Source organism: Magnolia sinica, chromosome 13 (assembly GCF_029962835.1).
Source record: "Magnolia sinica isolate HGM2019 chromosome 13, MsV1, whole genome shotgun sequence".
NCBI classification, from domain to species: Eukaryota; Viridiplantae; Streptophyta; class Magnoliopsida; order Magnoliales; family Magnoliaceae; genus Magnolia; species Magnolia sinica.
In genome coordinates, this window is record NC_080585.1 from 13,099,321 (window position 1) to 13,127,298 (window position 27,978).

Genomic DNA, 27,978 nt, shown 5'->3' on the forward strand with positions numbered 1-27,978 from the left:
TTGAATGGATGGTTGCTGCTACTTCCCAGAGATCTTACTTCAGATAAACTACATGAATGGTTATATATTCTACAATTTCACAGCTGGAACACGAATTTTAATTTTCTACAAACCCGTCAAAAAATAAAATCAAATACATCACAAAGTCAAAAACTATTTTACACAAAATTGACACGTGGGTGAGTAAGATGACCTGATCAAAGGTCGAGCTTCAAAAATCTGTCAAGCTCCTATGCCTTTTCGATCCCTTTACCACGTGTATTCACTTCTCGTGGGCACAGCTCAGCTCACTTGGCCAGGAATGTGAGGAGACGTGATGAGATGAGCGCTTGTAGGAAAAATGGGAATCAGTCAATCTCCTTTGCACTCTTAGGTACCTGTCCCCCAGAGTAGTAAGAAGCCCATCAGGTAAAAGCAGGAATTCCATTTTCGTGCATTTTTTTTTTTTCATGAATCATGAGAGCCTTGGACCATCAAAGCAATACGCTTAGCACTGTCTGCGCGAAGGTTTTCGCCTTTAAACCCCATCTGGAAGTTGAAATCATATTCAAAATACCTTAACCCCTTCTCTAAAAACAATAGATATTATCACTGAGAACTATGTTGCAATCAAGGTGACGGTTCGAATTACATGATCTGGAAAAGATTACCTCGATCTGACTGCTATCGGGTGAGAACCACCGCATCAGCACTCCGAGATGTATGACTGCAGGTATCAACTTGAAAAGAAATGGCGTAGTCACCTGCATGGCCACTTTAAATGATCTATGGTGAGAATTGGAAAACGAAAATGCATGCAAGCATGAGAGAGGATTGCAGGAAAAGAAAAAGAGTCGAGCATTGCAGATCAATAGATGCAATCTATGTAGCATATGGGTACTTCAACCCACAATGTCAAGAGACTCTGGTCCATTGGAGAATTCCAACAAATGAATATTTTTTTTGTGACACAGAATATATACAAAATCCAATTTTGATAGTGCAAGTGGTGGGACTTCTGAGTAATACGTGTCTGTGGGATGACCTATTTCTCATGAATAAGAACCCAAGCAAAGATGTATGCAGACAGTATCTAAGTAACATGGGCAGCCGAACAAGTGGTGGGACTTTGAGTAATATGTGTCTGTGGGATGCAGGCATACATGCATGCATGCATGTATTTGTGCTTGAGCGAGCATGGGTGTTTGTACTGCTATATCCCAATAACGGTTGGGTTGTATACGGTTCGGTACCCTGTACAAATTTGTAGCATATGACATAGCTCAAAATGGATTACGCATTTAGATGTAATGAGAAAATTACCAGACTAAGAGCTGTTGTGCCAAGAAGCAGCAAATACAGTTTACCCTGTAAAAAAAATCACTGGCAATTAATTGTCCATTTCTATTCAAAAGATAATTGATTCCTGTGCATGTGTCAATGTGCAACATGCACACGTTCCGTATCTTGAGGTAGGTTGGCAGCCACTTTAGGGATGAGAGTTACTTTATAAGCATATGATTTTGAGGAAATTTGCCCTTGGCGTCAGCTCATAAAGTCAACACCTAGAAGAATTATCAAGTCCCGATACATCAGAACATGACTGGTGTCCTGATGCTTCATCATCATCATCATAGCCTTATCCTAACTAATTGGGGTCAGTTTTATGAATCCATCCTGTTCCACAAATCCACTCTACCAAGGACCATATCGTCAATTAAACCATAGGTCAGTGTCCTGATGCATCATTTTGTCTAAATGGGGCCCATAGTTCTCTCATCCATGCTGCAGGTGCGGATTTACCAAAAATCTCATAGATGAGAGGTACCTAGCCCTTGATCATTGGCCCACTTTGACGGATAAGAAGAAATACAGAAATGGTCTAGAAAAAGGCCAAGATTTGGCTGCTAGATCTTTCAATCAGTTGGGGCCAATAAGATCAATGGTCCAGATCAATGAAACATGGGTCGACTTGAATGAAACGGGCACATCAGGACACTAGGCACATTCTAACACATTAGTACCATAATTCCACTTTACGGCAATAATTTCAGAGCAGGGTTCACAGGACCTGATATATCTAGTATATGGTTTAGCCCAAAGATCGTTTGATCATGTGATCAAGGTAGCTTTTCAAGAATGGTGCCCTTTATTTAGTCTAGAAATATTGGTTCAAAAGGGAAAAGAAATATTTGAATCAATTTACACTAACCTCAACCAGATGAAGATTAGAAGCACGACTGAGAAGAACAAAAGCAAATTCTCCTATTTGTGCAAGAGAGATGCCAACCTACACAGTACACAACCTAAGGTCACGTTCATCTGCAGCAATATATGGAAGCCTCAAAAGAAATAGATATGGAAACAGTTGAAATTAAAATCTTACCAGAACTGAAGTCTTATTGGTATAGCCAAATCCCTTGACAACCGAGGTGATAACAATTGTTTTTACAATGATCACCAAAATAACAGCTGCTAGTAAAATATCCACATGGTTCCAAAGGAAATGGACATGGATCAACATTCCAATGCTGGCGAGAAAAAGTGCAGCAAAGAAGTTGCGGATGGGTTCAACCTGCAGAAAGAAATAGCTGTTCACTGGTCCAATTCGTCATGAGCAGTGTTCGAGTTGTCGGTATCGCTACAAGTTTTTCTGGCCAGAGATAAATATATAATATCGTTATCGCCGATAATATCGCCGATAACCAGAAATGCGGGGAAAAAGAGGGAAACATGGGGAAAACGATGGAATTTTTCAATGAAACTTCAAGACAAGCCTAAATACACATATTTACATATTTAGGAATAAAAAATTGTGAAAAGAATACATTACATAATAAGTTTTCATTTAATGGGACCCAAAAAACATGCGATGCCATAAAAAATCACTTTAATAGCAACCAAAATGAGTTTATATATTACAAATGCAGCTAGCATACAATAATTAAGACATGTAAAAGTAAATGAACTCAAAGATTCCAAATCAAGGATGGATTGGATTATCTAATCAGTGTGGTTTTTGCATGATAGAGATGTACGTCACAAATCCACTCCTACCACCTGTTTTGAAAGGCCACAATAGGACAATGTTCTAAAAGTTAGGCAGATCCAAAACTCTGGTGGTGAGCCATACCAACAAAATAGTGGGAACAACAACGTGTTGAAATCTTCCTGTAGGCCGTAGCTAACTATATGATGTTTATATGCCATTCAAACCGTCAGTAAAATTATTACCAGTCACACAAATTGTAGGAACAAATACCATCCTGATACAAAACTTTTGTCACTGCCAGACGTTCAATCCTCCATGTTCGTGTGGTATGGCCCCCCCAGGGCTTTAGATCTGCCTAATTTTTAGAATTTTGTCTCAATCTGATCTTTCAAAACAGATGGATGAAGTGGATTTGTGACGTACATCTCTATGGCCCCACACAGGGGTCACACGCAATCTGCACCCAGTTTCATAAGGGCGCAGATTAGGTGTTACCCAGGCAACAGCTTAGTGGGTGTTACCCTTACTATAGGGCACACCTTGATTATATATTGTATATCCACTCCGTCCATCCGTTTTTACAGCCCATTTTAGGACATCGATCCAAAAATTTAGTGTATACAAATCTCATGTGAACCACACCACAAGAAAGAGTGATGATTGAAGGGTAACCATTAAAAACTTCAAGGCCCAATGTAAAGCAGATCTGTAATGCTTTTTTGCCATCTAACCCGTTGATAAGCTCAACCAGAACCGGATGAAAGGAATATACAAATATTAGCTTGATCCAAAACTTTTGTGGCCTACAAAAAGCTTTTAATAGTCATTCGCTACTTTTTCCAATGGTGTGGTCCACCATAGATTTGGATCTGCTCAAATTTTTGGATTAGGTCCTTGAATGAGCTAAAAAAACGGATGGGCAACATGGATGTGGAAAACATTCATCAAGGTGGGCCCCACATGGTAAGGGTAACACCCAATAAGTTGTTACCTGGTAACAGCTAATCGGCTTCTGTTTCATAAAAGGAAGGTATTTGATACTCTGGCTGCGTATGACAGTTGATACCTAGCATTTGAAAATGGTACATGTGGCAAATTTTAACATAATCTAAACCGTGTTTTCACTTCATCAAGATCTGTGTGACCTAATCAAGAGGTTGGATGGCCAAAAAAAAAAAACCATTACAATGGCCCGATGAAGTTTTTAATGGTGGGCATTTAATCACCATTGTTTCCTTTAGTGTGGTCCACCTGAGATGCAGATCTATCTCATTTTGGACTCATGCCTTAAAATTATCTATCAAAATAAATGGACGACATTGATAAAATATTTATCATTATGATGGCCCCACAAAACATCGACCCATCAATCCACGGATACAAACAAGTGACACGTGCGCACCGTATAAATCAGTACGCTTATCGTACTGAGTCAACTGTGTGGGGCCCATTGTGATTTATGTATTTTATCCACCCCATCCATCCATTTTACAAGATAATTTTAAGGCTTGATCCCAAAGATGAAGCATATTCAATGCTCAAATGGACCACACCACCGGAAACAATGTGAATTGAACATGCCTACCGTTGAAAAATCATTAGGGGCTAAAAAAGTTTTAGATCCATGTCATTTTTGTATTTTACCTTCATCTATCTCCGTGAGATCTTATGAACAACTTGGATGACAAATAAACACCACTGTGGGCCACAGCGCCTAGGAAGGTTTCAACAGTAGGAATCATTGTCCCCACTACCTTAGCGGTGTGGCCCACCCTAGCTTTGGATCTGCCTCATTTTTGGGTTCACTGCCTAAAATGATCTCGCTAATTCAATAGACCATGTGGATATAGCACATACATCATGGTGGGGTCCACAGAACTTGGTGACGTCCACACGCCGTTGACGTTCACACCCGCACACCACGCAAATCTACTCCCGTAAAAGGAAGCGGATTGCATACTGAGTTACTCAGTAGGCTAAGCGTACTGAGTAAACTCTGTGGGGTCCACAATGATTTATGTATTTTATCCACTCCGTCCATCCATTTTAATAGATAATTTTTGGGCCTAAAAATGAAGTATATCCAAACCTCAAGTGGAACACACATTGGGAAACAATGTGAATTGAACATCTACCGTTGAAAATTTCTTGGGGGCCACAGAAGTTTTAGATCAAGCTTATATTTGTGTTTTCCCTTCATACATGTCAGTGTGATCTTATGAACAGGTTGGATGAGAAATAAACATCACTGTGGGCCCAAGAAATGTTTCAACGATGGAAGTTATTATTCCAACTGTTTCCAATGGTATGGTCCACTTGATCTTTGGGTATGCTTAAATTTTGGTCTCAATCCCTAAAATAAGATGGAAAAACGGATGGACGGCGTGGATAGACCAGATGCATTCACGGTGGGCCTAATAGAGTTTACTTGGTACGAAAAGAGCGTACTGAGTAACTCAGTACGCAATCCGATTTCCCTGTAAAAACCCATCGTGAGGCCATTTTCGAAATGGAAGAGGGTTTCGGAAGGGAACCCTCAAAACCCTAAATTTCTGAAAGAAAATCTCTCCAAATCCCTAATCTTCAGCAAATTCTTCTCTGAAATCATCTTTAGGTTTGAAATTTTTGACGGATTCGAAGAAAAAAAGTGGAAAGTAGAGATTAGATGGCGCTTACGGCACGCCGATCAATCAATTGGCCCACCGCAATTTCTGCTCATTGATCCTCTTTTACGATTAGCCCTCCTTCTATAGGTACGGAAATCCGCAAGTTTCCCCATTTTTTTTCATTTTTTTATAGATATTTTGCGTATTTACACAACGCTCTGATGTTATTGGTCCTTTTATCGTTGAAAATGGGTTGTTTGCTACAGTTATCCCGTGACAGGGTAAGTAGATATAATGATTTCTCGCTGACAACTGGACTTTTCGCAAAAAAATAGATAAAATCACCGAAAAATAGGCAATATTAGGAGGAGAAACGTAAAAAGGGAGTTTCGATGTCGCAACTCCAGCCATACCGAAATTATCGGCAATAATTTGATAATATCGCCGATAATTTAAACACTGGTCATGAGTTCAAGTAAGATAACTGCAATGAAATGCCTTCCTCGGATCCATATTGTTCTTGTTGAAATTGTTAATGAGTACAAACCATGTGTGGAACATTCCTGTAGGCAAGGACTAACAACCAGTTTGTATGTCTTGCCATTTGTGGGTGGGAGAATTGAGTGGCCCTCCACTGTATAAAGACAATGACAAGTTGTTCCTTGACTAACCAACATTCTGCCACCGGGAACTATCAACCCCTCTAGTTTGATTTGTATGCGACGTCATAAAACACCAAGGCACATCTCCACGTCATCCACCCAGCTCTAATTCATTGACCAACATCTTCTCAATCAATCCGCTCTCATGAACTATCAACCCAATGTATCAAAAATGGTCGTTTTGGTGTACTTCTGGGTCAGCAATCTTTACTATCGTTTCCACTCCTATTGTTACTCAAAATGGAATGCAGGTACTATGTTTTAGTCCAACTGGTTTTAAAACCTTGCAATCCTATATCATCCCTCTGTAGTTCTAGCTTTGCTTTTACCCCTTCTTGTCAATCAAAACTATGTCCCAGTCTGGGAAGATTTGAACATGAAAAACCTCATCGGGGTTTCTGGCATGAGTATGGCATAACTAATATATCTAAGAACAGAAACTGGCACAGCAATTGATAAATCAAAACTATTTTTTTTTTCAAAAACTTAATCAAGCCAAATTATATTGAGGCAACCAGAATAAATTATCACCTAATCAGAAGATTCCCCCATAATACAAGTACATCAGTAATGCATGAGGCACATGCAACCTCCCACCAGGAAAAGTAAAAGGAAAGAATGAATCTTTACCTGTTCAAGGGTATGTTGTGAAAGATCAGTAGTCGATATCATCACTCCCGCAGCAAATGAGCCCAATTCAAGGCTTAGACCCAACTTGTCACTACACTGAAATGATACCAAGCATCCAAATAAGAAATTCCATGGCATTGAATAATTGATGAAAAAGTGAAAATTGAATGCTGCCTAGAGGAAGTCACACACAATAACATGTTCCAGGCTTTCCTAAAATCAATGAACATGAGAGACTTCAAACACTGACTCCAAGTAATTGGGATAAGGCTTGCATGATGATGATGATGAGAGACTTCAAGCAATTTTGTGACACAGGGTAAGGGTCCATTTATAGTTTGATGCCAGGAGAAAGAAGACAATTACTGTTACTTCACCAGTTAAAATTGCATACATTTTTTTCTTATTTTACTAAATAAACATCGAATTGTCTATACATGGTCCTGTTAATGACCATTCTAGTGGTCAAGGCTTAAAAGTTCAAACTAATGGCTGCCTTCCTTGGCTGAGCCAAGCTGAGCTAACTCTGTTTCAGTCTTAAGAACCATATGCATTTTAGAAATCATAAACAACAATATAAGCGGTTTCTTATGCAGAATCATTCCAAATGTTGACGTCAGAATGGTTTTTGAAAATTTGGACTGGCAGCATGAATTTCTTATGCAAGAACAACATGACCACCTATGCAGTGATTCAAATACTATACAGAAATATTACAAAATAAGTACTAATCAAAACTGAAATAAAGGCGCAATATATTAAGAAGTGATATGGCACAAACCCAAGCAACAATTAAACAAAATGCAACTGCTGCCAGTTGATAAAGTTCATTAGTCTGCACAGACAAAATGTCAGTACGTTAGAAAAATGGGTAACGACTCAGCAGTAAATAACATAATAGAAAATACAAAGCAAACCATATGACTTTGAAAATCCTTTACATACAATAAATAATTAAATTAAAGAAAACATACCTGTGACGAAAGACTGATCATCAGCTTAAGAAACCGTGGAACGCACGTACGAGATAATATAGACAAAATACCCAAAAATGTACACAGCACAACCATCCTGGCAATGAAAGAAATCTACAGTAATTAGATTCTGTGATTTTTAACATAAAATAAGGGTAAAGGAACTAAATGATCTCAAGCAATGGAACATAAATCTTGATTAATTTTAGTCAAAGAACAAACACGCCATGAATGATTTAACTTAACCACGGCAAATTTATCAAAGTTCTTTCAGAAGACAGAAATAGATCTTGGGGCAAAAAGTGAAGGCATTCTCTCATTTTCGCTTCTTCACCTAAATGTCCAACATTAAATATATTAACATGTTTAGAGTTAAAGCTGTTTTCAAATGGCACAGAACCTGGACTCACAGCCATTAGGATTCACACTCGAGTCCCCAGCTTATGCTTCCAAAAGAAAGATGTGTTAAGCCTGCATTGCATTTACTTTCAACAGCGAATCTACAAGGCCTAGTTACATAAGAAAATTTTCTTGCAGACGGAAGGTGATTAGACAGTTTTCAGTTCTTTATACAGGATTAACCATACATCATACATGTCAAAAAAAGAAAGGTGAAAGAAAAGTTAGGAATAGAATTTTCAAGGCTTCTTCAGATGTAGAAGTGTAATGCATCATTATGAAACTTGGATCTATTGTCAAAACTTAAGAATTAACTTCAGACAATGCAACTCATCTTGCTTCTTCCTACATAAACCAACACTTGTAAGACTAAAAGCAAGTTCTGCACACACAAGCACACACGCATTCCCACAAACACATACATATAGAAGTCTGATTAGCACATGCATATGAACCCATCCACATGCAAGCACCAATGCCAATATGACAAGTGTGAGATCCAAGACTTATGGTACATGGGCCATCTTGTCTAGATATTCAGGTCTAAAAATCAGGCCGTTTGACTCTTTAGGTGTGGAAACAAAATTGTCAAGCCATCCATTTTTTTGGTCCACTCTGGCCCACCTATGAAAGCTTGGACTGGATGTTGCATACTGCCATATTGGCATGCATGCTTGAATGGGAAAACAAAAATTTCAAGTCACCCATTCGTTTCGTGCACTCTGGCCCACCTAATGAAAGCTTGGATGCACATACGCCGTATTGGCATGCATGTTTGTGTGTTTGTGTGTGACCACATTGTCGACGCAACAATAAGTTCGTCAAGCAAGATGGGGCTGACTGTGATGTTTGTATGTGAGCACAGTGTTTCCACTACCATAACTTATGCTAGTGTCAAGCAAAATGGGGCCGGCAATGATGTCTTCGTGAGGGAGCAATGTTGACACCAACGCTTTTAGTATTGGCCAATATATCGCCGATATATCCCATGATATATCTTGTATCCTACTTGTGCGATATGAAATGCACATGTAGTGCTGTTATATCCAACCTGTTAGATCCGGTGAACATTTTCAATTTTCAATTTTCAATCCTTTTTTTTTTTGCTATAAACATTGTTCAAAGTATTCCCGACATTATCAAAATATCCTTGATATTATCTGTATCTCCAGCTCAGCAATACCAATAACATTGGTAGTATCAGAAATTTCAAGTATCGGTGATGTATCGCTAAGTATAGTCGAAGTATCATTTTTTTAAAACGACGAAAAATAAAATAAAATTATTAGAAGCCAAAGGCTAAAAATTACAAACCGAGACAAAAACAGAGAAAGAATAGAAATTACAGCTCAAACCAGCACATCGGAAACTGGTTAGCAACTAAAATATTAGCTGCATGCGCCCATTCTATAACATTTTGTGTAGCCCTTTTGAGAACTACTTGAGGCCACCACCTACAAATTTTAAAACATCGGCTATTTCTTTCCAGCCAAATGCTCCACAGCTCAGCTAGTAAACATAAGAACCAAACACGTTTCTCGACTTTATTTTTGACCCCTCCGTGACAAGCCAAGAGGAGTTGGTCAACTGAACTTAGGAAAACCCACCGGATATCAAACCAGGAGAGGAAACCGCTCCAAATCGAAAATGCGAAAGGACAATGAATGAATAAATTGTGCACAGACTCAGCATTTTTGTAGCATAGCAAGCATACATTTGGAATTATCATTTCACGCCTTCATAAGTTATCGACGGTGAGAACCTTCCTTTTGCCCACCAGACATGTAAAGTATCGATATCATCAATGTATTGCCAACATTTTCAACTATGTAAATTCTAAGTGTCACTTGTATTGCCAATGTACTAATATCACCAATGTATCACCAATATTTTTTACTATGTAAATTCTAGGTGTCTCCTGTATCACCAGTGTATCAACGATATTTTGATAATATCGCCAACGTATTGATATCACCAAAAATCTGTTTATTAAAAAAAAAAAATCATTTCGATTTTTTAATGGGCGCATGGTCGTATAGAGTGTTCAATTTGTTGATGATAATATTGCAATAGTACTGTTATCGTAGCATGGGTGACATCGAGACCACAATCCGTCGTTTCCTTTCCATTTGTTGATGATTCTCAGCTAAATATCGTGTGTTATAGATATTCTGAAATATCGATGGATGTTTGGATGAAAGGTTGGATAGTTGGATGGGTAGATGGGATGGATACGACGACACATGCTTTTAGGCCCCCATTAAATGGAAACTTATTATATATGCATTATTTTTTCAATTTTTTTATTCCTAAATATACAAATGTGTATTGTAGCATCTCCTAAAGTTTCACTAAAAAATTCCACCGCTTTCCCCATTTTCCCACATTTTCGAATATCAGCAATATTATCAGTGATATCAATATTATTTCTGTATCCTCAACCAATGAAAATTTTAGCGATATTGATACTTGAATCACTAGTTGTAAATCATATTAAATTAATGTCAAATTGTTACAAATCCATGATTTTTCATGTTTTGAAGGAAAAAAAAAATAATGAATTTGGAACTTCAATTTCAGAATTTGGGAGAGATGGGCCAAGTTGCAGAAAATTGAAAAAAAAATCAAAATTTCTCAATTTCTCGCAAATCAATTGCAATATGTGTCCAACTCCAAATACAATCAAACATGTAACCTGATCTAGTGATTCTTAAAATGTAACCTAATCTAGTGATTCTTAGTAATTTGGGGATTTTTAGAAAAAAAATTAATTAAAAAATGTTTTTAAAAAAAAAAATTCAAAATTCCACTTTGATCAGTGGTCAATTGGCCCTCATTTCAAAGTATTTAAGAGCATTTGATGAAATCATCATCACATACACTCTAATTTTGGGATTTGGGGGAAGATAGGGATTTTATTCTATATGATTGAGTTTCAGAAGGATGAAAGATTCTGGAGAAATGGTAAGGATTCAAACTATGCTAGCAACTTATAAAAAAAAGAAAAAAAAGAAAGAGGATGATGGATTCCTTCGGCTAATGGGTGCAAAATGGGAAAAGATTGAGACGTGGTTCTCTAGGATTAATGGGTGCAGGATATGTTGTAAATGAGCAATGCATGACTGTTATTATAAATGGTTGTAGGCTGGTTGAACGTGCGATAAATAACAGAAAAATACAATACACAAAACACACATATACCCATAAGTTAAGGTTGTGGACCTGTATGGGCCCCACCATGATTAGTGTACGAGATCGAGGGTGGCAGTGGGCCGGGTCGAGCTAGGCCTAGGCAGCCCAACTGACACTATATGGATCATGGTTGAGCCTGGTCTAAGCTTGAAAAAGTTTTGTTAGGAGAGAGCTAACCGAAGGTGCCGCCATCATTAGGAGGGTTGTGGTGGCAGTTGGCATTAGAAGGGTTGTGGTGGATTAGGGTTTAGAAAGGGGGTGTTGGGGGTGGAAGAGAATAGGGGACATAGCATTTTAGAGGAGTTGCATTATATATTATGAAAATTAGAAAAGCACCCTTGATTCTAGGTTAGGCCAGGTTAAGCTACAATCAATGTTTGCCATATCGTCATCGCATAATGTATCGCACCCTTGGGATTCGGACACATATCGGTTATCGTGCGGGATATATTGGTTATATCGTGTAATTTATCGATGTTGTTACGAAACATGGGGAAACATTGGTTATATTAGTTTATTATTATTTTTATTATTATTTTATTTTATTTTTTGCAAAAACAAAAACAAAAATTGTGAATTTTTGAGAAATTTTCAGACAAAACTGTGCTGGTTTCCTTTTATCCCTTTTGATATCACACTCGACATCGATATATCGCACGATACATTAAGGCTTTATAAATGGGGATTGTGGAATTATCGATATATTGCCCGGTATTGCGATATCCATGATATATCTTGATATTGTGCGATATATTGCACGATACCATGAAAAATGGATATTAAAGTTGGGTTTCATATCGCCTAGTTGGGATAACAGATATATCATGGGATATATCAGCAATATTGCAAGATACTAAAAACATTGATCAAAACACAACAGCCCCACCTATAAAATGCTCTTATCTTCTTGTCACCATTCATTGGGCCTCCAAAACACCCCAATCTTCTCCCTCTACCACTATCTGAAGGCCCCGCAGCAGATATTATGATCTACAATCGCCCTGACAAGGATGGCATCTACAATTCCTTAGCCAAGATAAATGGTAGCTTCCCTGCATGATTATTGTCTAATTTCTTTTCGTTTTATTTTGGAGCGGCCTTTTTCGGCTCCTTTGAGAGCTGTATCTTTTTTCCCTTCTATTTTCTTAAAATCACTTATTACCCATAAAAAGAAGAAGAAGAAGAAGAAGAAGAAGTCCTTGGCCCAAGACCAACAAGAACTTTCCATCACAGTTACATAGATATCCCACCAAGAAACCATTCCATCACTGTTCAAATACAGAACCAAGTTTTTACAACACTACCAACTAGGCTACAGGTGTCTAGTGGCTTAGCGACTGTCATTTTATTTATTTATAGATGTTACAGGTCAAAGTAGTCGGTAGTTAGACATACAGGACCAGAAGGTTCCAGAGCATCAAGATGGAAACACAGTACTAAAGTTCATCATTGACATTAGTTATGCAAAGTAGGAACAAGGATAACTAATGTTGCTTTTCAAAAAATGTCATCAGAATGAGAGGGAAAATGGTGTGCAGGTTCTTTACTTACAACTTGGTCATGGATATTACTCCTTGAAGGACACCAGAAGTACCACCAAGAACTGGAAGCAGTGCAAACAGCAAGCCAACAGCACAATCCTGGTAGGCAAAGACAGCTTTATCACCCAAGAGCATTTTGGGCAAAGAAGTTCACATCAAAGAAGCATCCCATTCTTATAATTGTCCAATGTAGGAAATATATGGCAATAACTCATTTATATGATAACCAATCAATAATGAATTGCAGCATGGGGTCCACAATTATATAGAAATTCATGATGAAAGGATACATGTGAAGGAATTTAGAACCTGGAGAATAAGGGTGCCAATGGTAACTTGACCATGAAGGGCATTAATACTGTTTTTTTCCATCAAGAACTTCAAAACCTGCGTAGGAAACAAAAAAGTGTAATCACTGAATGTTTCCCAATTGCCATTCCATAAACTTTTCTTTTCTCTTCTTTAAAAAATTTAAAATATATATATATATATATATATATATATATATATATATATATATATATATATAAATCTAAACTCAATAACTAGGATGCATACTTAGTATGAACCAAGAAAGCCATACAAATACCTCTAAAAAAAAAAATAATAAGAGTTCAAGAAAATGAAGATTTAAACATCGCAAGATTCTTTGGAAGTGGCACAGCAGGGGTTTTTGCATTCTGGAATCCATCAAGGAGCTTTTTAGGCAGTGGCATGGCGGGGGTTTTTCCATTGTGAAGAGAAAGGAGTGGAGATTGTATCTATTAGCATGGCCGTGGAGTCTTTGGAAGGAAAGAAATTTCAGATGCTTCCAGGACATTTGTAGTGGCCCTCTTGGGGTGTTTTGTTCAGTTAGTTTTTCAGTGGGTGGTGTTCCATCCTTAGTTGTTGGCCTGTGGGAGGGTGTTGAGGTTTTTGGGCCTAGTTGTGGGGCTCTGTCATTCTTTGTTTGTTGTTGTTGATTTTTGTTGGTTTTTCTTTTTCTTTGTATTCTTTTGCCTTCACCGCCTTTTAAACAAAGAGTCATCCTTCAGGAAAAAAAAAACATCACAAGGCTCTTCACCAGATGGAAGTTCAAAAGGCTAGAAAAGCATAGGGCATCCCTACAAGCAAAATGGAATATGCAGAATGGAGATGGCTACCTTAGAAATTTTGGTGACATGAGGAATGAAGCAAAAGCTCAGTGGCATTGATTCATAGAGGACAAAACAAAACATTAGCCATAAAGCTTCTATGCCCATAGGAAGGACGCGCATAACTAATATGGAAGGAACACAGAACTAGCAAACTGGGTAAGCTCAACTAGTTACAACTTACAAGAATCAGTGTTCAAAAATATTGTGGACATTATTGATAATATCGGCCGCTATTATCTGTATCCCACCTCAGTGTCACAGATACTGAGGTTAATAACACAGTTTACAAGTTATCACTGATATCTTATGATATTTTTGACATTATGAGATATATCAGCGCCAACCCTTTCAAATAAATGCACCATATCATCAATATATGCGATAATATCGTCAATATTTTTTACAATACCAGCATTGTATGTGCTGAATTGTTGCATTATTTCTTAAAAATTAGTGCATTGAAATCGTATTTTATTAACTATTTTTGTTCAACAGCGAATAGTTTGAACCCCTAAACAATGGAAACCTATTATGTATAGTTTCTTCTTCTTCTTCTTCTTCTTTTTGTAATTTTTTGAGACCTAGGTGTGTAATGACATGCCGTTTAACAACTATAGTTTAATTGAAAATTTCCCTAACGTTTCCCTCAGATAGATATGCATATCCGAAGGGTGCAATACATATAATGATAACGATATATAAAACCTTGGCAAGAATAACAGTCAAGGATAGGTAGGCAAATTCTCCTATTACTGCAACGAGTTCCACTGTTGGGCCACATACACTGCACAATGAGGGTTGGTAATGGCCTTTGTAGATGATGGATCTCTTGACCTTGTTTTTAGGACTCACTTGTTCATTTTGCTTATCCATGTTTGGATAGGCACACTCTGAGGTGCGGACATGGAAAAAGTAATGATTACTTAATGGTATGATCAGTGTTTTGAGTAGCGTAGCACTCGGAAAACGATACGTAGCGTGTACAGTAGCGTAAATCCCCTGTAGTGCACGCTACAGGGGTCGTAGCTTACGCTACGAACGTGTAGCACGTATCGCAGGTAGCGTGCGCTACCTGTGGTATTTTTATTTTTTTTTTGTTTTTTCACTGCCATAAATGGTGCTGAACTCACACCACAGCAGTGAGTTTTAAAAAATAAAAAAAAATAAAAAAAAACAAAGCCATTTCGAACAGTGTATTCGACAGCCGGCCCTAAACCGACGCTGCTTCCATCCCCCCCCCCCCCCCCCTTCAATCTTGCGATCAAAAGGCCCTTCAAAGGGGTTTCTTTGGCCGATTGTTGGTGACTACAAGGAGCTCCATTTGGTGTGGTTTCATCAACAATGGAGAAGAAATAACGGAGAAATCGGATTTCCCCTATTTCGGTTCGATCGGCTGTGGAGCTTCAACTTTTGCATATTTCATTAATTCAATCTCATCTTGAGACAAAAATAGGTACGCACGCTCTATTTTTTTGAATTTTTTTCGATGTACAATGAAAATAACTTAGTATTTTGAGTTTTTTTCTAATTTTTTCCATTTTAAAACGTTGGTTACTGTGCATTTTTTTGTTCTTTATAATTTTTTTTCTTTTTTTTTTCAATATCTCTGTAGATATAGATTTTTTTTGTGGTATGGCCCATGTGGGGCCCACTGTGGTGTGCGTATGTGTGGATGTGCATTGTTTTTTATGGTGTGGCCCACATGGGGCCCACTGTGGTGTGCGTATGTGTGGATGTGCATTGTTTTTTATGGTGTGGCCCACATGGGGCCCACTAAGGTGCGTGAAGGGGTGGATTTACATTGTTTTCTATGGTGGGCCCACTGTGGTGTGCGTATGTGTGCATTGTGTGGTCCATGTGGGAACCACTATATTATTTTTCACAAGTTAATGTTGATTTTTGTGATTCACTAATTTGTTTGTGACGTTTTTTTTTTTTTTTTTTTTAAGTAGTGAACTAAAGAGAGAAGAATGTTTGAAGAAAAAGAGAGAGAGAGAGAGAGAGAGAGAGAGAGAGAGAGAGATTTTGCACAAAAATATGTGGCTGATAATATTTATCATCTTTTTAAAAAAATAGAAGTATTGTGTAGCTTACGCTACACGCTACGCAATTTCGCTACACGCTACGGAGGGTTGAACGCTACGCAATACGCTACCGCTATTTAAAACACTGGGTATGATTACTTGAGTAATAAATTCTGACTCCACTGTTGAAAAATAGATTCCATTTTTAAGTGTCTTATTTGCTTCACGAGCGGAAATACCAAATTCAAGTCACAACGGTCACCTTGTATCTTCTGCCAGAGAACCGCACGGAACCCTTTGCAAGCCAAACAACGGAAAACATTAAATAAGGGGAAAATGCCTTCGTTTCCCATGGATTCTACCTATCCAAACAGGACCTTAAACAATGGGGCAACAAAAATATAGAAGTCTGAACCAATGCTCTTATAGTAACAACATGGAGAAGGATCCTCATGCATGATCATGTAAATTTGCAGTTATGAAATTTTCATGTTTACCAAATAAAGTCTATAACCTTTCAGTAAATAAATTGCATCTTGAACAACTTATTCATCCTACATATAAATGGAATTCCTAAAGAAATAGAAAAATACCACAGCTGTTGAAGACATTGACAAAAATACTCCAACAAATACCCCCTCTGAAGGTTTACCACCACACAACTGCGTAAAGCATACAATGTCATATATATTAGAACTGCAGCAATGAGAATAGGGGAAAAACATGGTCCTTCAGAGTTCAGACATCATGGAAAGAAAATTTCAAACTCATCAAAATAATGAACTTTCCAGATAAATTACATTTAAAAAGTCCAAAATCAACAAGTTAATATCTCCGGACTTGTATTTTCAAGTGTTTAAAAAAAAGCACTTGCAGTGGTTGATGGTATTCGAGGACATACCGAGGCTGTTATGCCACACAAGCACATAAATAGGAAAATTTGCAGTAGGCCTCCTAGAACAGCAACTGCTCGAACAACTCGAAGCTGCACATGAAAAGGAATCCAACTCACAGTCAAGCCTTTCTTCTTTTTTGATACTTGAAGCCATATTCTGAATTTAGTAGCATTTGCAAGTTTCAAATTTTAGGATGAGGGTGATCACAACCTTTGTTGTAGAGAACTCCAAGCCCAATGCAAAGAGAAGGAATATTACACCAAATTGAGCAACCGTCTCAACCTACAGCCAAGAAAAACATTGAAAATCTGAAGTAATATGAGGTGTTAAAATTACATATTCAAAACTAGACATTAATGCTAAATCTGACACTCCACTGATAACAAAATGAATAAGCCTTTTCCAACATCTTTAAAGAAGAAAATATTGCATGAGGGATTTTTTTTTACTTTTCATTTCTTAATTTAATCAGCAAAAAATAGGTATAAATACACATTCAGCAAGTTCTTCAACATGCATGGACATGCATGTGTGCATATGTGATTGGAGCCATGTCAATTACATATCACTGCAACAATGTGACAATGGTTATGCTTGGGTTTTCCAAGTTCTGTCCAAGAACCATGATATAAGTGTGTTGCTTTTTTTGTCAATATAATTTGCTTTTCTGCTACAGGTATACTTCATGAAGACAAACACAAAGTTATGGGTGACAGAGTTCATCATTCAAACCACATGATGCAGATGTTGTGACCATTGACTACATTGAGTGGCAAGATCCGGGCCATAAGTGTCACTGATAGTCTGGCAGAGTGGTGGACATACTATTTCTTCCAGATTTGCTCTGGATCACCCTGGATGGTGGACATCCAATTTCTGCCACAATGCTGATGTCCAAATGCAGTTCTGGATGACAGACATCCCATCTAAACCAGACTATTTTGGTACAAATTCAGTTCTGGACGGCAGACAATGCATTTCCACAAAGTGAGTTTTCTTATACTTCACAGGAAACCTCCTTGTTTTAGTTCCTTTACTTGAACAACAAGGGAGTTTAGTAACTCTTCCTTGATTTTAGCAATGTGTGGATAACATTAGAAGTTAGGAAAAGGATACAAGAGTCCAAAAACGCTTGGTAGATAGGCTAGAATAAAAGTGTTTTGTAATGTATGAGAAAGGGACTATGGAAATCAGAAGTTTGTAATAGAGAGGAAAACAGAGTGGACTCTCCTTCTTCTTCCTAAAATTGGGTATGGTGTTTGGGTGTATCGTCTTCTCCCATTACTTCATCTTCTTCTCCCATTACCTTGTTTTTCAATTTGATTTCCCTTCGTCTCTTTTTGTGTATTGCGGAAATTGGGTTTGTGATTGGTCATTTGAGATCTATTTGACTTCACCATATTAATTAAAAGTGCATTTCGGCTAAAGGCACCAACAGTTAGATGTACTTAATGAAAGAAAAATTAGAATATATTCCAGAAAAGGCTTTTGTGTGTTTTGTGCTCTTCGATATAGCTTGTTGTTTCGGATTTGTTGCTTTAATAAAATGGGTTATTCATCAAAAAAAAAAAAAAAACGAAACAAAAAAAGGGGGAAGTTTTTGCCCTTTTGGGCAAGTGGTGGCTGCGGTTCGGAATGGAAAAGGGAGCTTTTTGGAGAGAGGTTGTTGCTAGTAAATATGGGTGCTCACCTGGAGGCTGGTGGACCGAGGATAGTTCAAACTGTAAGGCTTCAGCATTTTTGGAAAGGCACCTTAAGCACAAAAGCAAAGTTCTTAGAAGGGTTGGCCTTATCCTTGTGGAATGGGGAGACGATTCATTTCTAGAAAGATGTGTGGAGGGGTGATATGCCTCTCCAGGACAGATTCCCAGCCATTGCTAGTCTTGCGCCGGATCAGAGTATCACGATTGATAGGTGCTTTGAGATTCATAAAGAGATGGTTGTGTGGGCTCCGCCTCGTCACTGGCTCCTTCAAGATAGCGAGATCGACGAGTATGTAGCTCTCTTGGAGTGGCTGCATCCTTGTAAACCGTTGATCGGGGAGAGAGACAGTTTGGGGTGGCACAAAGGCAAGTCTGGTCGTTTAACGGTCAAATCTTTCTATTTCATGATTCACAAGACGGGAAGTTTCTGGGAAGGCTTCTGGTGTGTGGTATTGTGACTCTCCTCTGAAGATTGGGGTTTTCGCTTAGCTTGTGGGAAGACAAAGAATTTTAACAATCGATAACCTCCAGAAGCAGTCTATGATCATCCCGAATATTTGCCTCCTATGTATGTCCAATGCAGAGTGGGTTAACCATCTTCTCATTCATTGCTTTTTTGTAACCAAGAGTGGTTTTCTGTTCTCGCTAGATTCAACTTGGCTTGGTCTATGCCCTATGATATTGACGACCTCCTTTTAGCTTGGCAGGGAGTTGCTCTTCGCAAGACTAGTCGTGCAGTTTCGAGACCCTCTCCTTGCTATTCTTTGGATGATTTGGGTTGACAGGAATGGCAGATGCTTCCACGATGTTTGCTGGAATGCTGAGTAGGTACGCTACCTTGGCTTGGGATACTATTGTCAAATGAGCTGTGGGAAAGTGATGGATCGGAAACATGCAACTTCTCCTGTTTTTTTGCCCTCTTGCTATTTTCTTTTGTTTTTGCTGTTTTTGTCTCTTGGTGCTATCTCAGTGCTTTTTCAATGAAAGCCTTTGTTATCTTTCAAAAGAAAAAGAAAAAAAAAATGAAAAGAAAAGGCGTGAATTACACACCTGTAAAAAGCAAACATCTTACCTGAACCATTTCACTGACAAAACTAAAACCCCCAGGCCCGATAACCGAGCCAGCTAGCAAATATCCAGTAATAACCTGCAGTCAATTCAAAATGTGTAAAAGACAACTTTAAGCAATTCCACGGCAATATTGGAACTGGTGTCGAAGGCAAGAAGGTAAATTTTAGGGCCTGTTCACATAAATACATAAGTACGATAAAATAATACTTTCTTCAATAATAGGAGTTCATCATGAACAAAACTTAGTGCAGTAATAATATGCAGACCGGTTGTCCCAAACAAGCAAAGGCAATGCCGCCACAAGTTGCAGATACAATGACCACTACAAGATCTGATATCAACCTGCAAAGGAAGTAATTTGAACTTGGTGGAAAACCTGACATGTTAATATAACTAACAGCTCTATCAACCATGCAACTAATCAGTAGGCGTACCTTAAGTCCAATTGTAGAACGGGATATTTTGATTTGCGATTAGATATAATAAAAACATTGTCCTGAAAAGACAGTTTGTAGCATGTACATTCTATTTGGTTAGCTTTTGAGGCTGTCAGAGGTCAAAAACCAACAAATATAAAGCAGAAATGCACTTGATTAATTCTAAGGGCATGCAATATCAATTTCGACCCAATAAAGCAGGGGTGTAAATACGTTCGGTCAACCCTGAACTGACTACCCAGCAGACCAGGTCTGACAAGGATCCAGACCTGGACCCTCATTTTCGATTCGCAGGGTCAGATTGGGGTCTGGGCCCTAGGATCTGATTGCTCATTGGGTCAGTCCAGACCTTGATACACTTGGATCCAATCTGTTTCCACCTGAAGAGTGTTGACAAGTTAGGTCAACTCAATAACCCACAGCCACAAACCAGGTCCAACTTGGATCCAGGTCTGGACCCAGATTTGGGGTCTGCTGGATTCAACTTGGCAAATCTTGGGGTCCGATCAATTATTGGGCCAGATTCAGGTCAACACTGATTCAAACCGCTAATTGACAGCCCTACAATAGAGATCTCCTAAGGAGCTTAAAGAGCATACCTTCCGATCTATTAAGGTTGGGGTTTCCTCTTCACGGTTCTCATTATCCAAATTGAAAACATCATGAAATTGAAATGACCTAAATAACAGCCACAAAGACGGTGACTGAAGTCAAAATTTGGATGAACATAACCGACTTACAATCAAAATTTAAAGCATGATTCAAGAAAAGCTACTTCCAGTGGAAAACAAGCCAGATCATTAATATGTTTGCACAGTAGAAGCGTATACTTCTCCTCTTTGGTATCATTTTTCTTGGACTTGACTCTAGCTACAGTTTCCAAAACAGCCTGATGAACAAAAACACATGAAGAAAATATATTGAACAGAAGAATTACACCAAGAAACCACCAAAAATATGCAATGAAATATGAAAGCATTCAGGATTGCACATGCTTCCCTAGAGAAAATAAAAGGCCTTGAAAGGCATAGCTATTTCAGACACAGGAAAAACCCTGTATATATTCTTCATCATTCACAATATCTTTTCTTTTTTCTTTTTCCTTTTTTTTTTCTTTTTTTGAATGATTACAATACCATGTTTATCTTGATAGATATAAAAAAATAACATATCAAAGATAAGTAATTTCATATAGGCAGCTCAATGGATGTCAGCATGTTCAGAAGGTGGATGGGGGCAAATATATTGGAGGGGTTTCTAGGAAAAAGAGGTGCTACTAACCAACCACATGGGAACCATAAATCCATAAACATATAATGACTATCATTTGTGAAGGTGCTAATAAATAATAAAATCTGCTACTCTGGCACATTAGTATTACTTCCACAATAACACCAACATCCAACCCCAACAGATGGAAGATAAAATCTTGCTCAACCATGTTTGGAAGTTTGTGTACCTTGCAGCATCTTATTGCAACTTTAGACTGCCTATAAACTTGCTAGACACATTAACCTTGTCACCCAATCCCAAAATCAAATCATCTAACTGTTTCACCTTATTGATTTTGATGAAAGGGTAAGCACTATTGGTTCTAAAGCAAGTTCATTTCATTATGTTAGACCATACTACACAAGTTGGATTTGATAAGTTGAAGCTACCCAATGTTGTATCCATTTGGGCCACCATTTCCGTAGCTGTGTAGACACCCCATTTTGGTATCCTAATGAGTTCAAAATGAATATCATTTCAGTATTGCTGTTTGACAAATGTCAACACTGTTGGACCATAATTTTCAACGACTTTCACTACTCGATTGCTTCAGATCTGCCTCATACATAAACCCAAATTTTTCATACATCATTGTAGGCTTGAAAAGGCATCAAGGGAGGTTGCTTTTGAGAGATGACAATCAGGCATGAGGCCAAAGAATTCATTACATCATTTTAGCTCATCATGTGAGTCATACAGCCCAACCATAGCCATTGCGTCCCAATTCCCAAACCCAGTCATTGGAATCATCATAATTGGTCATGGTAGCAGGAGTGTTTATCAATAGCCCTTGAAACATATTTAATAATGAAGATGGATCTTTCCAGAAGCTGAACAGTCTTCTTGCAATTTCACAAGAAGTTAGATTTGGATGAGACAGCAACCATGATGCTATATTTATCTAACAATCCACACTAAATAACCATACTATTAAAATTACTGCTTAGAACACAAATCACAAGTGATTATCAAGATGATTAATGGAAGCTATGGCTTCAAATAGAAGTCGCCTAGAACTACAGGTTCCACCAAAATTTAAATATTAGTTGGATTGAATATTCATTCCATTTAGAGCCAATACATTAACAGTCAAACATAAATCATCAATTGACAACAACTAATTCAACATAAAATCCTATCTTAGTCTAACAATCTTCACTGAATAACAATAGTTACAGGCTAGAATAAAAATCACAAGTGTGCCAACATGATAAGATGGAAGCTCCTGCTTCAAAAAGAAGTGACCTTGAACTATATGTTCCAACAAAACTTAAATATTACTTTCGTTATGTATTCCCTCCATTTTGAGCCAATCAATAGAAGTGAAGCCTAAATCATCAAATGACAACTACTAATGCAACTGATGATCCCAATTCTTTCTAATTAGACAAAAGATCATATTTAAGGCATCAATCTATGCATCTTTTAAGAATAAACAGTCAGCAACTCCCAGAGAACACAAATAACCAACCTGCTGTCCAGCTACACTGTTGTTAAAACTGCCAGCATCAGTTTCTGCCAAAGAATGCAGATAAATAGGTGTGTCAGGGGGCTGCATTAGAATTTCAACTTTTTCCCCACTTTTTTGGGGCCTATTCTAAACTATTAACAATATCAGGGACCCCATGAGAATATAAAAGTATATCTGTGTTTGAAGATCGAGATTGCATGCCTTCATGATATGAAAATGTCATTATAAGAAAGGAGTAATTGGGTGACAATTAGCAACTATCATACACTCAAGGGATAATAGATACTCCTTGTAAAACAACATTTACCACGAATGACAACAGTGCTACGGTAATGTAAGGGAGCTGAATCATTGACTCTGAGGGCATAGGAGGTACCCGTGTCTCAATGTCATTGCTGCACAAGTGGCAAGCATGGATAAGATCGGAACGATACATTGAGTAGGTCCAATAGTGAACAGGGCAAATGCGCGTGCACAAAAAAAAAAATTTGATTGGAGTCCTTGGATGATTGCAACCCTTCAATCAGTGTGATGCAACCAAATAGCCACGTAAGCCGATTGATCAAGATTTGAAGAATCCACCTATTCGAATTGTCTTAATTGATGATCTAGACCAAATCCATGGTCTGATGATCAATCTGATGGGATCAATAATTAGATTATATTTTGGTGCTGAAAGGATCAATGATTGATTACATTTGTTTTGGTTAGTTATTAGGGTTTGATTAATTATTTAATAATTTTCCCCTTCTTGTATTTTCATCACTTTTTTGGTGCCAATTTTGTGGTACTAAAAGATGTTCAAATGATATGAAATCAATCCCATTGAGTTAGCTTCCAAACAAGCCTAAGATCATGCAATTCTAACTCCATCCGAGAGAGTTATAGCCCATTTATATTAGGCCCATATGGTAGTGATGGGATTTAGGGGGCATTTTGGTCATTTTCTGTTATTAGGGCTTCTTTACTTGGTTTGAGTCTACATAAAGCTATGGTATCGAGGTCTAATGCATTACTATGATAGTTTGAATAAAACTTCTTTGGTTTGTTGTTTCTTTACTCGGTAGAATATGTAGAGAGGATTTTTGTGGTCTCTAACATTAGGCTAGAGGATTGGTAGGTTCTTTCCCACAATCCCTTTATTCTTTTCTTTGATCTATTTGCATTCCCTTTTGAGTTTGCATTTAATTGGTATCAAAGCAAGTTCTACTTATGGGAAACTGAAAGAAGGTAATTTCCTCATCTGAATCATTACCTTTCATCTTTCACCTCTTCCTCAATCATTCCCTTTCATCTTTCTCCTCTTCCTCAATCCTTTATCTTCCATTTTTCTTTTCTTTTCCTTTTCCCTTCCCAAATCACCATACCCTAAACCGTACCTGTTCCGTTTTTTCCAAATTCTTTGAACCCTAATCGTATCAAGTGTAAATAATAATAATAATAATAATAATCAAACACATCAAATCCTGACTATACCCATTTCCAACCCTACCAAATCATAATCCCATTCCAACCCATCAATTCCCTTGCACTTTTTTCCCTTCCCCAAAACCCTTAGATTTAGAACTCAAGCCTTAAAGTTCAGCCTATATTCTTTTACGCTCTTTCTGAGAGATGGCGTGAGTAGGAAGATGTTCAAATGCCTCGTGCAATTATCCCTATTCAGACTCTCGAGCCCGTCCATGTCCACCACGTTATTCTTATCCAAGTTACTTTGATGATCAAGATCATCCTTCATATCACCCAAGTCATACCCATCTTCATGTGTACCTTATGGCGATTCCTTTTAACACCTCTCCCGATGTTATGAACGATAGCAACTATATGTGGTTATTCAAAAGCATCTCATTGGAAATGTAGCGACGGCTAATAATGTTCAAGAGATGCAATATGAGAATTTGTGGGAACTAAAGAAGGAGATTAGAGCGTTCAAGGAAGATATTGTAGAAGAATTCAAGGAGGTGATAAGAGCTTACTTTGAACCCTTGACTAAACAAGAAAAGTGCTATGAACTTCAATCAATTGTCCTTGGACTTCCTAATGACATGTTTGAAGCAAGTGTCGTGACTCAAGAGGAATCCACTATTTGCTTGCTCAATGGATCCATGGATATACCTATTGATTGATCAACAGCTCGATCGAAGGACGCGCCAATGAAAATCAATGATTAACCATCAAATGACACAATCAGGGAGATTGAAGGGTTAATACGTATGAATGATCCGATGGTCGAAGAGATGGATAGTTTCACGATCACCATGGTGCCATATCAATGTTAATCAAGGCCACATATCTAAAACCAACCATGATGAAAGAGCCACAATCAACGTCTAGAACATGAAAGACCTTCAAAAAGTGAAAGAAAAGATTGTGCATATTTGAATACCATATTAGGCACTAGCTGCCCGTCAGCATGTAGATGTCCACCATCAACCACCAACAAAGCCAAAGAAGAAGTGCTCCAAACAAGGATCTTCACAGAAGATTATGACCACCAATTTAAACTCGAGAATGAGTTCTTTCTAAAGTAGGGTGGAATGGAAGCAACCAAATGCCCACACAAGCCAATTGATCAAGATTTGAATAATCCATCTGTTCAAATTGTCTTAATTAATGGCCTAGACCAAATTTGTGGTGTGACGATCAAGCTTATGGGATCAATGGTTAGATTACATCATGGGGTGAGAGGATCAATGGATGATTATTATATTTCTAGGATTTATTTGTTTTAGTTAGTTATTAGGGTATAGGGTTTGATTAAGTATTTAATAATTTCTCCATTTTTGTATATTCGTCACTTTTTTGGTGGGCCACTTTTAGGGTACTAAATGATATTCAAATGATACAAAATTGGTCACTTTTGATAGCCCACTGAGTTAACTTTCATACAAGCCCCAGATTGTGCAATTCTAAACCCATTTGAATGTGTTATGAGTTATGACCCATTTGTAAAAAGACAATATGGTAGTGACAGGATTTAGGGGTATTTTGGTCATTTTCTGTTGTTAGGGCTTCTCTGCGTAATTTGAGTCCATATAAAGCTATGTTATGGAGGTGTAATGCATTATTATGATGTTTGAATAAAACTTCTTTGGTTTGTCATTTGTTTATTCCATAGAAAATTTGAAGAGAGCAATTCAGCAGTCTCTAGCATGTTGCTAAAGGATTGTTGGGTTCCTCCCATGATCTCTTTCTTCTTTTATTTGATCTATTTGCATTTGGGGTTTGCATTACATGGCATACGAATGGAGCCTAATAAATAGATTAAAAAACACAGCAGCTCAGATTTGGTGAGAGGAAAAAAAAAATGATCATTTATTAGATGGTTAGGATAGTCGGATCAAGGCAACTTTTGATTCGTGGGCAATCAGTGGAAGAGCTCGCAGGCTGCATGGTTCGGATCATCATAAATGCATGTAATGTGTCACATGCAGAGTCCTGTAAACTAATATCAATGCCCAAAAGAGCTCTTCCCCATCATAGTTTTCAGTTCCCTTAATGTAGTGAAGGTTCGCTAGCAGGGTTCAATTCTTCTTTTGCACGACATTGATGATCCAGATCGTTCATCCAGAATCTCCTGTAGTAAATTGCCAATGACCCAATACAGGAAGAATCTCCTTGATCAGCAATCACCAGATTTCATGTAAAGCTGAGTTAGAAACTGCTCTTCTGGCTGTTTGTTCCAAGTCACTTTGCATGTATGATGGCATCTCATATGAGAGATTTTTTCCCCATGTGAACCACTACTGTTGGAACTTATATAGGAACATTCTGGATCATCACGTGGTGGGGCAGAAGGGGGGAATGGCCTTGCTATCGACTTTCATATCATCCTTCATTCAATACCTTGACTTCCGAAGATGGTACTAGATGCAAAAAAAACTGAATCTGAGTAGAGATCACAAGATCTAAATGCAGCTAAATTTGGTGAAGCCTGGAAAGAATTTGAAATACCGATGCTTAAATTTCTAATACTGAAGAAATCTCTTCATTCTGATAGGTCGCAGAAATAACTTCCCGGAAAAAATTTTAAAAAAAATTTTACATGCAATCAAAGAATATCTACAGAAATCATCCACGGTAGATCCACGAAGATGACTTTGAAATACAACTATCTTTCACCTGATTCCTTCAAAACCCTAACTCATCCTTCCAAATCACACATTTCCGAAAAGAGGCGATGGAGCTGATAAAATCCCGAAGAAGAAGCTAAAGTTCAGATCTTACGGACCTCCAGTCTGCTCGTTCTCAGGGAATTCTTTCTCGAGGGCCCGATCGATCATGTCTGCAAAGCTGTCCTCCTTCGATCCCGAGCCGGATTCAGTGGCATTGATCTGGGCCGTCTGTTCTTGGGGTCCGACGAGGGAGAGGGAGAGAGAAGAGAGGAAAGAGAAGCAGAGAAGGAGACAGAAGAGGAAGAAGATTGTAGGGAGAGAGTCGGTGGAAGAGCTCCTCATTTCAGATTCGGAGGGAAATGAGTGGTACGGTAGGCGCAGGATATGAGAAGTGGCGCAGGTTAAGTAGGAGTGAGGTTTGAGAGGCTGAATTACGAATTTTATATATGGAGAGAGAGAGAGAGAGAGAGAGAGGTGTCGCCGTTTCTCATATGCGGTTGAAAGGACGGAATTTGGAGGGGAAATGGAACCGAAAGAACCGTCTCTACTGTAATATGATGGAGACCTCCACCGTACACGTGGCAGGTTAGATGGCAGATTGGGACTGTCCACCTAGTGGGGTCTCCAATTATGGCCAATCGTTTAAAATCTCAAGGCTTGGGAAATCCTAGCCATAACTTTCCCCTTTCATTGCTGAATCTTAACCATTAACCAACTTTGGTTTTGACCGTTAATTTGAATACACCGGAATTAACGTTCAGGATCTTCCATTTTGTTTCGATTATTTAAATATCTTTCGTCCATCGTAAGGCCACTGGATGAACGGTCTCGATCCATCATATTTCTTGACATGCGAACAGAAGAGAGGTATCTTTATC

At 38.1% G+C, this 27,978-nt stretch overlaps 1 protein-coding gene across 5 annotated transcripts; it reads right to left on the reverse strand.

Moving 5' to 3' along the window:
• Nucleotides 1–27,613, reverse strand: LOC131222867 (K(+) efflux antiporter 6-like). Of its 5 annotated transcripts, none has more exons than XM_058218095.1 (20): nucleotides 27,217–27,613; nucleotides 22,986–23,029; nucleotides 21,073–21,131; nucleotides 20,842–20,920; nucleotides 20,240–20,301; nucleotides 20,072–20,147; nucleotides 19,807–19,881; nucleotides 17,242–17,313; nucleotides 17,037–17,120; nucleotides 16,729–16,797; nucleotides 13,285–13,362; nucleotides 12,986–13,074; nucleotides 7,844–7,940; nucleotides 7,651–7,704; nucleotides 6,870–6,965; nucleotides 2,366–2,554; nucleotides 2,192–2,269; nucleotides 1,303–1,347; nucleotides 651–743; nucleotides 1–377 (listed from the first exon to the last, which is right to left on the reverse strand). In XM_058218095.1, exons 1-20 carry the CDS (start codon nucleotides 27,440–27,442, stop codon nucleotides 348–350), a joined length of 1,695 nt encoding a protein of 564 aa, XP_058074078.1. In that variant the 5' UTR covers nucleotides 27,443–27,613; the 3' UTR covers nucleotides 1–347. The 5 variants fall into 5 exon arrangements, 4 of the variants coding, with proteins under 4 accessions (XP_058074078.1, XP_058074077.1, XP_058074080.1 ...); XM_058218094.1 differs by having other exon boundaries at nucleotides 1–528; XR_009160212.1 differs by lacking the exon at nucleotides 1–377 and adding an exon at nucleotides 507–528 and having other exon boundaries at nucleotides 651–754.
• Between the last annotated feature and the right edge of the window lie 365 nt (nucleotides 27,614–27,978).